The sequence below is a fragment of the Zootoca vivipara genome, chromosome 3 (assembly GCF_965207765.1).
Source record: "Zootoca vivipara chromosome 3, rZooViv2.hap1.1, whole genome shotgun sequence".
Lineage (NCBI taxonomy): Eukaryota > Metazoa > Chordata > Lepidosauria > Squamata > Lacertidae > Zootoca > Zootoca vivipara.
Genome location: NC_142586.1, coordinates 97,488,963 through 97,501,394, shown reverse-complemented (window position 1 = coordinate 97,501,394; position 12,432 = coordinate 97,488,963). Strand labels below are relative to the sequence as shown.

At 41.7% G+C, this 12,432-nt stretch overlaps 1 protein-coding gene across 1 annotated transcript in view; it reads right to left on the bottom strand.

Annotated features, from left to right (window-relative positions):
• LOC148686361 (metastasis-associated protein MTA1-like) overlaps positions 1–12,160 on the bottom strand; it is a 52,102-nt gene extending 39,942 nt beyond the window's left edge. The window contains exons 1-3 of the mRNA XM_088666743.1: positions 12,031–12,160; positions 10,201–10,350; positions 2,574–2,605 (exon numbers count right to left, since the gene is read on the bottom strand). Of these exons, the coding sequence (XP_088522869.1) occupies positions 2,574–2,605; positions 10,201–10,336 (168 nt within the window). The 5' untranslated portion in view covers positions 10,337–10,350; positions 12,031–12,160. The remainder of the gene's footprint in view (positions 1–2,573; positions 2,606–10,200; positions 10,351–12,030) is intronic.
• Positions 12,161–12,432: the final 272 nt, after the last annotated feature.

Sequence of the window (12,432 nt, the reverse complement as noted above, 5' to 3'; positions counted from 1 at the left end):
CAGAATAATTGTTCTAAAATCTGTAATCAGGGTTCCTTTTTAGTTGATAGAAATGTTTTGTTTAAATGATTTTTTAAGAAGTTGCATTGCAACGTTTTATTGAACAGCTTATGTAACATAAGATTTTGAATTTGTAACTTAAGAACAGAGCTGGAAACCATTGAAGGAAGCAGTGTCTGAAAAGCAAAACATACAGCCAAAATACACGATTTCAAAGTCTATTGAGAACAAAAACATAAAACAATTAATAAGAACAAATTTGAATTTAATACAAGCCCCAGTTGTGAATGACAGACTTTGGAAATCCAGTGAATTCTCTTTAGAAAGCTGGGGGAAGATAACTGCGATGATGCTATGACGACATTAATGGGAGCAGATCTCCTGATTAATCAGGAAACGTGGATATGAGCAGCAATCTTGATTGAATCACAATGTTAGCATCTGGTATTCTGCTCTGGACTGTTCATGTCACCAAGTTATTCTGTCATTTTGCATCAAACATTCAAATCTGTACTCAGGATACAGTGAAGTCCAGACTCCAACAAGAGATTTGATTGGAGCTATTAGTCACCAAATTACTCAAATTCTGAATGAGCAGGTGGGTACAAGTTGGTGAGAAAGGCATGATGCTACTGTCACACAAGGGTGTGGCCTTTGCGACTAATTTCATGTAGCCATCAGGTTAAATTCAGGGTGGGAGAGGGAAGCCCATAAGAAAAGGAGGATATGGCTAGAAGACCAAGAAAAATGTGGTGGGACAAAGTCAAAATGGATAGTATATTATTTGTTATTGTTGTTATTAATGTATACTTAATGTATTTATGGCCTGCCTTTCTCCCAAATTGGGATTCCAGGCAGCTTACAACCTTTTAAAAACATCACTTTAAAATACAAAGCAATTAAAAAACAAACTAAAAACAAATAAGGGCATTTAGAACCAGCACTGAACTCTTGATTGCCCTGATAGCTGCCAACATTGTCTGCTCCTTAGTTTTCAAAGGCCTGTTTAAATAAGAAACCTGCCAGTTGAAAGATATGTGGAATATCTGAGCTTTATCTGAGTGGATGTGGTAACCAAGTAATTTCGTTGTTCCCGCAAGGGGACAATGACAATAAAGATTATCTTATCATCTTATAACAAGGAGGGAGCCAGCCTAATCTCTTTTGGGAAGGAATTTCACAATCTTGCCACAGACATATGAAAGGCTCTCTCTTGTGCCACCACCATATGTGCCTCTGATGTTGATGGGACCGAAGGAAGGTGCTCACCCAAGAATCTTATCACCCAGGCAGGGAGTGGTATCTCCCTGAATCTACCAGGTAAATGGACCAATCATGGGTAGAGGAATAGAAGGAAGGGAAAAACCTTCTTCAAGCAATCATTTCAGACGTCTTGCAATTGTGATGTCTCTCTTCTCTCATTGAGGGATGGCGTGGGGGTGAGTAGAAGAGGGAGAAAGAAATGGAAGAGAAGGGAGATGGGGCCACTTGTTGTGATAAGTCCCACCCATCCCTGGCACATGGCCCAGGAGAGAATGCTTTGGTACTTGAACCTTTCACTCCAACCTAAAATATTCCTATGAGTTCCTTGGCTGATGAGATGAAATGTAGATTTCATGTATGACCTTTCTCTAAGGTATAGTTATGATCCTAATAATTCAGCTCGCTAATCTTCCCAATTTTCAAGTCATTGTGGGGGTCTTACTATTTCTTTATCTCACTCATATGTTTTTAACAGCAGAAAAGAACTGGAACTAAGGCTGCCATTCCAATGTTTGCTAACAGAGCTTCAGCTGCTAATCATATTTTCATTTCTTTAAACAAAAACAGGGAGAAAATCGGATAGCTGTTAAGTATTTGCTTTGGGAATTTATTGGAGTTTTCCTGACTTGTAACATAATTTTTAAATCAAAGTAATAGTATCTCTCTTGAAGATGAACACACATCATGATTATAGCCATCTCACAATACATGAAATATTATTGCACAGAAGCACTAACAAAATTGTTTAGATTCATTTCACCAGGACCACATGGTATACATAAACTTTCTGGAAAATCAGGGATGGGGACTTGGCCGTCTGTGTCTCCAAATCCAACACTTGTTTGCCACTGTTTCACATTGGCTCCCAACGCACAATAGATTTCAGAAGAAGATGCCACCAAGTGTCTCATCGGATGGGAACATCCCAGCAGGCATATTGCTGTTGTTTACCAGGAGGGAGAGGGGAAAGGCAATACTGTAGAGAAGTTGGTCCAGTGCAAATGCATCAGTGGAACCTATCTGGTGCTCCTGCTGGCGTGTTTGCACCACACCAACCTCCTCACCTCTCCATTTTCCCTATCTCTCCCAGTAAACATCAGCAACCCAGCTGCCAGGCAGCAAGCATTGTGGCCCCTCCCTGTCCTATGAGCCACTTCTGGTACTAAGGCTGCAATCCTTCCTATGCACATTTACTTGGGAGCAAATCCTAATGGACACATTAGCTTCTAGGTAACCATGCATAGGATTGTACTGCACATTCTTAAAGCCCAAATCCAGTAAAATCAGATTTAAAAAATGTTAGAACTTACCATTTTAGTCCCATGTGTATGACTGGAAAGTCCTAAAACAAAACCACACACAACACCACAGATTAGACCTAGATTGGCTTACACACATCCCTTTACAACAAATTATTTTCATTGCAGCTTCCTCAAGAGCAACCGTAATACTGAAAGATACAGAATGCCAAACAGAGAGCTCCAACTACAGAGGCAACCTTGCAATTACAGGGCCCCACCGCAGCAGATGGCATTGATAACAATCTTCAAATATATGAACGCCTAGCACATAGAAAATGGAGCAGATTTATTTGCTTTTGCTCTAGACGGCAGGAGAAGAACTAATGGGTGGAAAATGCAAAGAAGCCGCTTTCTGCTATATGTTTAAAGAAACTTCCTAACAGCTATTTGCATAGCTGTCAAGTTCTCCCTTTTTTTAAGGGAAATTCCCTTATGCTGAATAGGCTTCCTCGTGAGAAAAGGGAAGACGTGACAGCTATGGCTATTTGACAGTGGAACAAATTGCCTTGAGAAGCAGTGGACTCTCCTTCATTGGAGATTAGTTAGGTAGAGGCTGGTCAGCCATTTAGAGGGTATATTTTGCATCCTTTGCCCCACTCTCTTGTCTCGCACATCTTTGCCTCTGGTCCATTCCACAACTGACTTGCGACCCTCAGACTTGAAAACATTTCCCCAGCCCTGTTATATATGGATCCCTGATAAGTGTCCCATCAAAGCACCACACAGATTCAAAATTGATACATTCAGGAGTAAAAATTGCATCGCATACCCATGAGAACAGTCTCTTGGCCTCTGGCCATTCCCAAGCTCAGCAGAAAAGTCCCCCTTGGCCTACTAAATCACTTCCTCATCACTAGGGAAAACCAGGTTGACCTACCACGATTAGTTTTGAACAGATCTAGATCAGTTGCCAGCAATCGGTCCCCGCTCCCCAAGATGTTTACACACAGTTTGTTTTTATTATGCTTCCTAAGGGCTTTGAAGTTGCTGAAGTCAAGCTAACCTGGATGCAATTTCCTTTCATACCCACAGGTGAAGCTACGGTACTTTGGCAGCGCTGCGTCAAGTGAAAATCTGAGCTTAGCTAATCAATGTTGCTAAAAGCAGAGCAATCACTTGAGGAAACAAGTCTGACAATTTCAGCTAGACAATTAAGACAAAGTTCCTAGATGCAAACAAGAAAAAATAATTGCAGTGCAGTCAGAGAAGAACATTTTGCAGGAACCTACCAGGTATAAATCACTAGCATTCAGAGAAAGTGGTCTAAAGCTGAATGGAGTGAATGTCTTACTGAAAACTGTAACCTAATGGAACATTTGTAGTTGGACTTTAGTCTACTGATGCTGGGTCAGTCGAGTGGGTTTCACAGCTTAGGGGAGATTTGAAGCCAGAGTCTGCTAGGTCCTAGTGTGACACTCTAACCATTACACCACAATGGCTTTCACATTGGCTAGACCAGGCATAGTCAACCTTGGCTCTCCATAGAATCATAGGGTTGGAAGAGACCACAAGGGCTATCCAGTCCAACCCCCTGCCAAGCAGGAAACACCATCAAAGCATTCCTGACAGGTGGCTGTCAAGCCTCTGCTTAAAGACCTCCAAAGAAGGAGGCTCCACCACATTCCTTGGCAGCAAATTCCACTGTTGAACAGCTCTTACTATCAGGAAGTTCTTCCTAATGTTTAGGTGGAATCTTCTTTCTTGTAGTTTGAATCCATTGCTCCATGTCCACTTCTCTGGAGCAGCAGAAAACAACCTTTCTCCCTCCTCTATATGACATCCTTTTATATATTTGAACATGGCTATCATATCACCCCTTAACCTTCTCTTCTCCATGCTAAACATGCCCAGCTCCCTAAGCTGTTCCTCATAAGGCATTGTTTCCAGGCCTTTGACCATTTTGGTTGCCCTTCTCTGGACACGTTCCAGCTTGTCAGTATCCTTTTTCAACTGTGGTGCCCAGAATTGGACACAGTACTCCAGGTGAGGTTTGACCAGAGCAGAATACAGTGGTACTATTACTTCCCTTGATCTAGATGCTATACTCCTATTGATGCAGCCCAGAATTGCATTGGCTTTTTTGGCTGCTACATCACACCGTTGACTCGTGTCAAGTTTGTGGTCTACCAAGACTCCTAGATCCTTTTCACATGTACTGCTCTAAAGCCAGGTGTCACCCATCCTGTATTTGTGCCTTTCATTATTATTATTTTCCCCCAAGTGTAGTACTTTACATTTCTCCCTGTTAAAATTCATCTTGTTTGCTTTGGCCCAGTTCTCTAATCTGTTAAGGTCATTTTGAAGTGTTTTGGAACTACAACTCCCATGATCCCTGACCACTGGCTAGGGGTCATGGGAGTTGTAGTTCCAAAACATCTGGAGAGCCAAGGTTGCCTATGCCTGGGCTAGACACAGAGAATTAAGTTTAGGTATTCATTTGTAGAGCCCCACACCTGAGAAATATGGGCTTTGCTCCATGTTACTGTTTTCTACAGTCTATATTGTATTTTTTATTCTTTTTACATATTTATATCTTTCATATTTATTCTTTCAGAAGGAGAAACTCTAATGTAGCACAGGGATGTGTGTTATAGTAAGTATACTAGGAACCAGCAAGCTTACTAAATTAAGGTCGCATATGCTTCCATGTAAAATTGATGTTACACAGAAATATAATTTGAGAGCCCCCAAAGTTATAAAATGCAATAACAAGTGAGGCTTCTTCCAGCAACTCTTGGAATAAGTGTTTATGTCATTGCTAAAACATTAAGGTGACTCAGGGTTGCATATTGGAATTTTGTTTTCCAAGGAAATGAGCTAGGAAGTGAATACAGATTTCAGACAGAAATGTCAGGTGCTTTCCCATATGTCAATGAAGGAAAAAGAAGAAGAGAAGGGGTAAAGAGAAAACAAATCAAATACCGCTTTTAAAGATTATTTAAATTCATTTCCTTCCTGTGACTCCAAAAATATACCCCAGCCCTTCTAAATTGAGAGGGCTGTCAGAAAGTTCTCAGATCTAGATCTTAGTGTCTGGCTTGAACATTGGGGGTGGAGATGCTCCTTCAGGTATACTGGGCCAGGGCCATTTATGGCTTTAAAGGTCAGCACCAACACTTTGAAATGTGCTTGGAAACGTATTGGGAGCCAGTGTAGATCCTTTAGGACTGGTGCTATATGGTCCCAGCGGCCATTCTCAGTCACCACTCTAGTTGCTGCATTCTGGATTAGTTGTAGTTTCCATGTCACCTTCAAAGGTAGCCCCACGAAGAATGCATTGCAGTAGTCCAAGCTGGAGATAACCAGGGCATGTACCACTCTGATGAGACTGGACACAGGAAGGCAGGGTCTCAGCCGGCGTACCAAATGGAGCTGGTAGGCAGCTGCCCTGGACACAGCATTAACCTGCACCTCCATGGAGAGCAAAATGACTCCCAGGCTGCACACCTGGTCCTTCAGGGGCACAGTTACCCCTGAATCCCCTACATTGCTCACTGAAAACCCCATCACTGCTACTGATTTGGAATTATGGAATGCCCTTCCATATGTACAGACACATCAAAGTCTAAAACTGAGCACTTTTTGGAAGTGTTTAGGGCTCATTTGAGAAATGGCTGGGTAATCTTGTTGCTTTGATTGCATTTTATTTTGCTGGAGGCCCTTTACTTTTATTTACCTGCCCTGATTTGGCAATAAATCTAAATAACATGAAATAAAACAAGCTATATTCAGGTAATACTGCAAGCAAGCACTTTGTCCGTTGCATCGAGCTAGCCTACTTTGGCATTCTATGAAATCTGTCGCTGCAAAGATATATAATTCAATTACTTCCAGATGTGGAGAGAAGTGAAGCTTACATTCTCATGTTATCATGTGAATCTTTCCTGTTGACCAGAAAGTGAAGGCAGCAATGACATTTTTTGCTTCCCATGATTTTGTAACTTGAGGCAAAAAAAAAAAATGATTCATTGAGTTTTTCTTAGCACACAGAGATGGAGGTGTTGACTCTGCTAACTTGAGAACTTTCACCGTTCGGCAAGAGTTATTGAAAAAACTATGCATCCTGACATGTTTGCTGAGAACCTGGATTGCTGATTACCTTTACCATTCACTGAAGCAAACTAAGAGTGATGTTGGAGGAAAATGCCAGCACCTAAATATTTTCCAGTCTCAGCACCCATTTTCTCCACAAAAGATGGGTGCTTCAAACTAGTAAAGAGGGCCCATATGCAGAAACAGGCTACCATGCACACAACTGATCTAGATATGTAACTGAAGTAGAGATGGAATTTTCTAAAAAGTCTCAAAGTTGAGTTTATCTGTATGGATTTTTTTAAATTCTTGTCTTGCCAAGTGAAATTGATGAGAAGAGTTTTGGGGTTTTTTAACGGTCCCACTAAAACTAAAAACAATTCTCACATGAAATTTACGTTATTATAATTGTTACTATATGTCTAATATTACATAAATATTATATGCATATATATACTCCAGGTTTCCTAAAATAATCACTTATATTCAACAATGCACATGACTTTATGAAAATATATATTAATATATACAAAATGAGGCTGCAGAAATATATCCACATGGAGTACTGTTCTTTTATACACAATATGCAAATAATTGTATATTATCTGGACATGATTAATCAGGCTTTTTTAAAACAACAACAACACCCAATGCAGCTGGATTGAAACTGCTCGATTCTGTATAGAAATCTGTTTAAAACAGATCCCTCTTCAGATCTGTTTAAAACAGATCCCTCTTCAAACTCTGATTTGATGGACACATGAATTGTGACGTTTCCTTGAGCCTTTATATGCATTAAAACACATAAATCACTAAAATGTGCATTTTAATATGTAAAGCTAAAGGTAAAGGGACCCCTGACCATTAGGTCCAGTCGTGACCGACTCTGGGGTTGCATGGTCATCTCGCATTATTGGCCGAGGGAGCCGGCACATATGCAAAATTCAGAGAAGTGCAAAATTCAAATGTTGGCTGTTTCAGGTTTGGTATTGGTTCAGGAACTGTAAATTTGTTTAATGTGAACCAAACAAATGTCTCCTAATACCCACTTTGGACCTTGTAAAGGTGGTTCCATTACAAATACCGTCATTGTAAGCATTGCCATTTATACAGTGCTTTGAGTGCTCAAAATGGCAATGCTTCAGTAATCTTTTCGACCAGGAACCTAACCCAGGTTTTTGAAGGAGGGGTGGAATATGGTGCCTTTCTTTTTTATGTAATAAGTCATGCAAACATAACAGATTAATGGGAAGTGGGCTTGTATCAGCTTAGGGCTGCAAAACCTGAATAATCTCTTGAGAGATTTTACACTGTAGCCAGTTTCAACGCATTACCCCTCGGCTGACAAAACAAACATATTGTGCACATGTTCAGCACAAGTTAACAACTGAAATCAAAACAGAGCTATGAATGAAAATCGTGTGCTGATCTTCCCCAAAAAGTTTTAAGCTATTACTAGATTACTAGATTAAATAGCGGGTTTACAGAGGATCAATATGAAAAGTTTAAAGGATATCTCTGTACCAGATTACCAAATCAAATACATTGCTTGGAAAGTGGTAATCCATTGCTTAGGTCTATGCTTCACAACCCAAAGAAAAGCTATTAAAAAAAAATAAAGCCCACTTATCTCACAGCAGTGTAACACAGAAGCAAAAATTGCCTAATGGGTCTTCCCCTTGGGATACTTTGCATTAATTCAAGACGAAAAATAAATAAATTCAAGCACAGTGCATTTTGCATACACACAAACTGGTGTGCCGTTTCCAATGCTAACATGGTTAATATTCAGGATTATTGAGCACCCACATAGAATGTTCAAAATACATCACATACATTACCTTGTTGCCATCCCTGTAAGGTCGGTAATTATTACTACCCTCCCTCCCTCGGCATATTGCAGATAGGGCTCTGGAGCCAAGACAATGTCCTCGCTGCCTCAGGAGAGCAAGGAAAATTCTCAGGGACGACTCACACCCCGGCCAGCACCTCTTTAATCTCCTACCTTCGAGCAGGAGATATAGAAGTATAGTCAGCCCCATCAACAGGTTAAAAAACAGTTTTTATCCGTGGGCTGTTGGGCTGCTGAATGGGAAAAAATAGGGTTGCCAGACTCAATAGAGGACAGGACTTCTGTGCCTTTAATTTGCCCTGCTCTCTTTTGAGTCTGGAAACAAAGAGAAACCAGCACACCCTTTGCTTGGAAATTAAACAAAGGGTCTGCTGGTTTCTCTTTAAGGTTTCCAGACTCAAAAGAGAGCAGGGCAATTAAAGGCACAGAAGTCCTGCCCTCTATTGAGTCTGGCAACCCTAGAAAAAAATAGTGGTGCAATTGACTTCCGACAAGCACGCAGAGTGCGAACAAGACTGAGTGTATGTGGGGGGGGGCTCATTTAATTTCACTGCACACAGGTGGTGTAGTGACAATAAAGGTTTATTATTTATTATTAACTGGATGCTGCCTGATTAGTAGCTCAGCTGCACAGCAGCCAAATGCTTTTCCACTGACCGTTGCTTCTAAATGGGTCTTTCCAGCAAGTACAGCCACTGGTCTTCCCTGAAATAGGATGAAGGACAGGAGAAAAGGGACAGTAACACAACCCACATCTCCTGGGCACATTCTAGTAATTAATTAAAAAGTGCTGGCCACATTTTATCCATGGCTTCCAGCACGGTAGCATCTCCTCTCCTCCACCTGACAAAGAGCAGGAAGATTCAATCGGCGGGCAGGGGTGGCGGTTGAAGGGAATTCCTTCACAAATGTCTTCCCTACCAGACCAGCTACCCCTCTCTAAATACCTCACTGCCAGGCTGCCTTGTATCCTGGTCCCAAGGCTCTGTTGCCATGGCAACTGCCAAGGCCTACCTGCACATCAGGGCCCATAGCTGCCTGCTTTCTTCTCCCCTAGAACCACTGGCCTCACCTGCAACCTGGAAATAAACAGTAAATTGCAAGAACTTGGGCCAAGAGGAAGATGAAGTAAGTCTTCGAAAGGTTTTGTTTTTTTAATGTAATGATGAATACAAACAGGAATCAATCCCAGTGTGATAGTGAGGCAAATAAACATAAAATCCAGTGGGAAAATCCCAGGACAAGGCCCTGTTTTGACAATTCTTCATCAGCTGGAATGTTGAAAAATTGAACATTAGAAATAAATCTTAGAGTAATTCCTTATAACAAAAATACGTTCGGATTTCTAAACACAAAGTTTTATCGTTTGTAAAAGACAGAGATAACTATGTTTAAATGAACATTGAAGGTAATGCAACCTAGCAACTGGGCTTTGTTTTCCAATGGTCATAGGTTAACGCCAATCCTATCGTCACAGAGGGACTAAGCTGACTATTATTGTAGAACAGGCTTCCTCAACCTTGGCCCTCCAGATGTTTTTGGCCTACAACTCCCATGATCCCTAGCTAGCAGGACCAGTGGTCAGGGATTATGGGAATTGTAGTCTCAAAACATCTGGAGGGCCGAGGTTGAGGAAGCCTGTTGTAGAAGATGCCAATGCCCAGACTGATAGAAGCAAAGGTGCTGCCTTTAGATTATACACACATTGCAAAAATGAATAGTTATTTCAGATGTCAGTTTATTTACACATACCATCCAGGCCATTGTGATGGTGGCTGTAGTTTCTCTTCCCCAAAATACTTAGCGATGAGTGGCCAGGGGGAGCGAGCAACCTCTTTGCCATTGAACTCTGAAGGCTTGGTGTTGACTTGATTATATTAGGCTTCATGGCAGGATGAATCTCTGTGATTTGGTGGGGGGGGGACAAAAAAAAACATATTGCTGAAATTATTTCGAATCATCATCATCTCAACGGTATGCTTCCGATTTTCCTACTTCAGGATCTAAAACCTTAGAGATGTTATCACACTACGCCACATAAAAAAGAACGGGAAAATGCTCCTTCAGTTTCTTGAACTTAACTGTTGCTGTGAAGAGAGCAGGAGAGAAAAGTGATTTAAGGTGTGTAAAATCTAGTCGAAATGGCACACCATTGACAACCTGGGGCTGCTGATCTTCCAACACTTGCTTCCCAACATGCAGATATTTTGGAAAATGTGCCCCAGCTTTAAATAGATGTTTACAGGATTTCCCTTTATCAGGCCGGCACAGAGATAGTAGAATTAACTCTGCGTTGATCAACAGCACAAGGCTTGCTTACCTGTTACATTGAACACAGGTATGCATGTAGGAAATAAGCACATTTGGGGCAAAAAAAAAATAGATGTGATATTTGTCACATAATTTGGCCTAGTGTGCTTAACTTAACCGAGGGGTGGGGGTGGGAATAGCTGGGATGTGGTGAGATAAGCCAGATAAGCAACAGAGCATGTGTTTATATGTGTGTGTGTATATACAGCACAGGGTATATCATTTAATCCTTTGCCTCTTCCACTATTCCAATCACAGTGTTGTTTCTAGAAGCTTCCTTAAACAGTTTCCAATGTATGCTGAAGAAGCAGCGCTTTGCCCTAGCCTTTGACACCTGAGATGTGTTTTCTTCACCCACCCTATTCCCGTGATGACCATTTGCTTTAAACCGTTTTTAATTTTTAATTGTTGGAACCTGCCCTGAGACATGCTGGTGGAGGGCAGGTAAGAAATATCATCTTCATCCCACTCCCCACACCTGCGGCAAATGATTTTTTTCCTGTTATTGCACATAGCAGATACAGAAAAGGGCAATTCTATTCAATATTTTTTTGGGGGGGGGTTAAAGCCCTCATCCCCTATGCCACAGTGAGCCAGTTATTTATTTTTGAAATACCAATGATTCAGCAACAAACAACACACAATGAATTATCATGTCTATAAACTGGCCCTGAGAAGAAAGGTTCCATTAAAAAAATTCTTCCTTATGTCCTTGCTATCAACATGCCACCAGAAACCTAATATACAGCTATTCAATTAATCTCAGCTGCGCCTGAAACATGCCTATTATGTCTGAATGACCTTTGACAGGACTTTTGATAGGACGTGGGGCAGCCCGTCCCATTTTGCTGCCTGCCTGAGGTGAAATGGAAAGGAGTTGCCTTACCAGGATTGTGCAGCTGCAGATTACAGGTTCCAGCAAGATCGTGTGAGGGATCTGCAAGATCTCACCAGAACCCAGAAGCCACATCTCCTTGCTTCTCTGGTGGTGGTGGTGGGCAGGACACTCCTGGCCCTGGGGTAAGTGAGGAGAAGCAGTGGCAGGTACAAGATCTCAGCCGAGCTCCACAAGATCTCAAGAGATCTCGCTGGAAGCCACTGCCACTTCTCTGGCTGTGACAAGGAGGGGTGCCCATATGGAGGCACCAACCTGTGGCATTCTACCACCCAAGGTGGCTGCTTCACTCTGCCTTATGGGTGTGCTGGCCGTGGATAGGACATTTAAACACTCATTTTATGACTTACGACTCATTTTGCTAAACAAGAACTCACCCAAGTATCCAATGATACACGATAATGATTTCCGAGTGCTTTTAATCTTCAGAGGATTTCCGACAAATTCACAGTGTCTGTCAGCATCTAGGGATCGAAAACAGAATGTTATTTTAAGACGGAGTGGGGTAGGATGAAGAACCAATGACAGCCACAGCTTTCCGAAGCTTGTCAAGGGTCCCGTTGATGAGAAGATCAATAACGGCTGACAGGTTTTCCTGGAAGAAGACAGGACTGGTGCCACTGCAAGGATTTCACTCTCCTATGTGCATCTGCAAAATAGGCAGCCAGACCTCTGCACTATACATTTAAAGCACTATGATACCGTCACAGATTCCCTCAAAGAAAGCTGGGAGCTATTGTTTGTTGAGGGCGCTGAGAGTTGTTAGGAGACCCTTATTC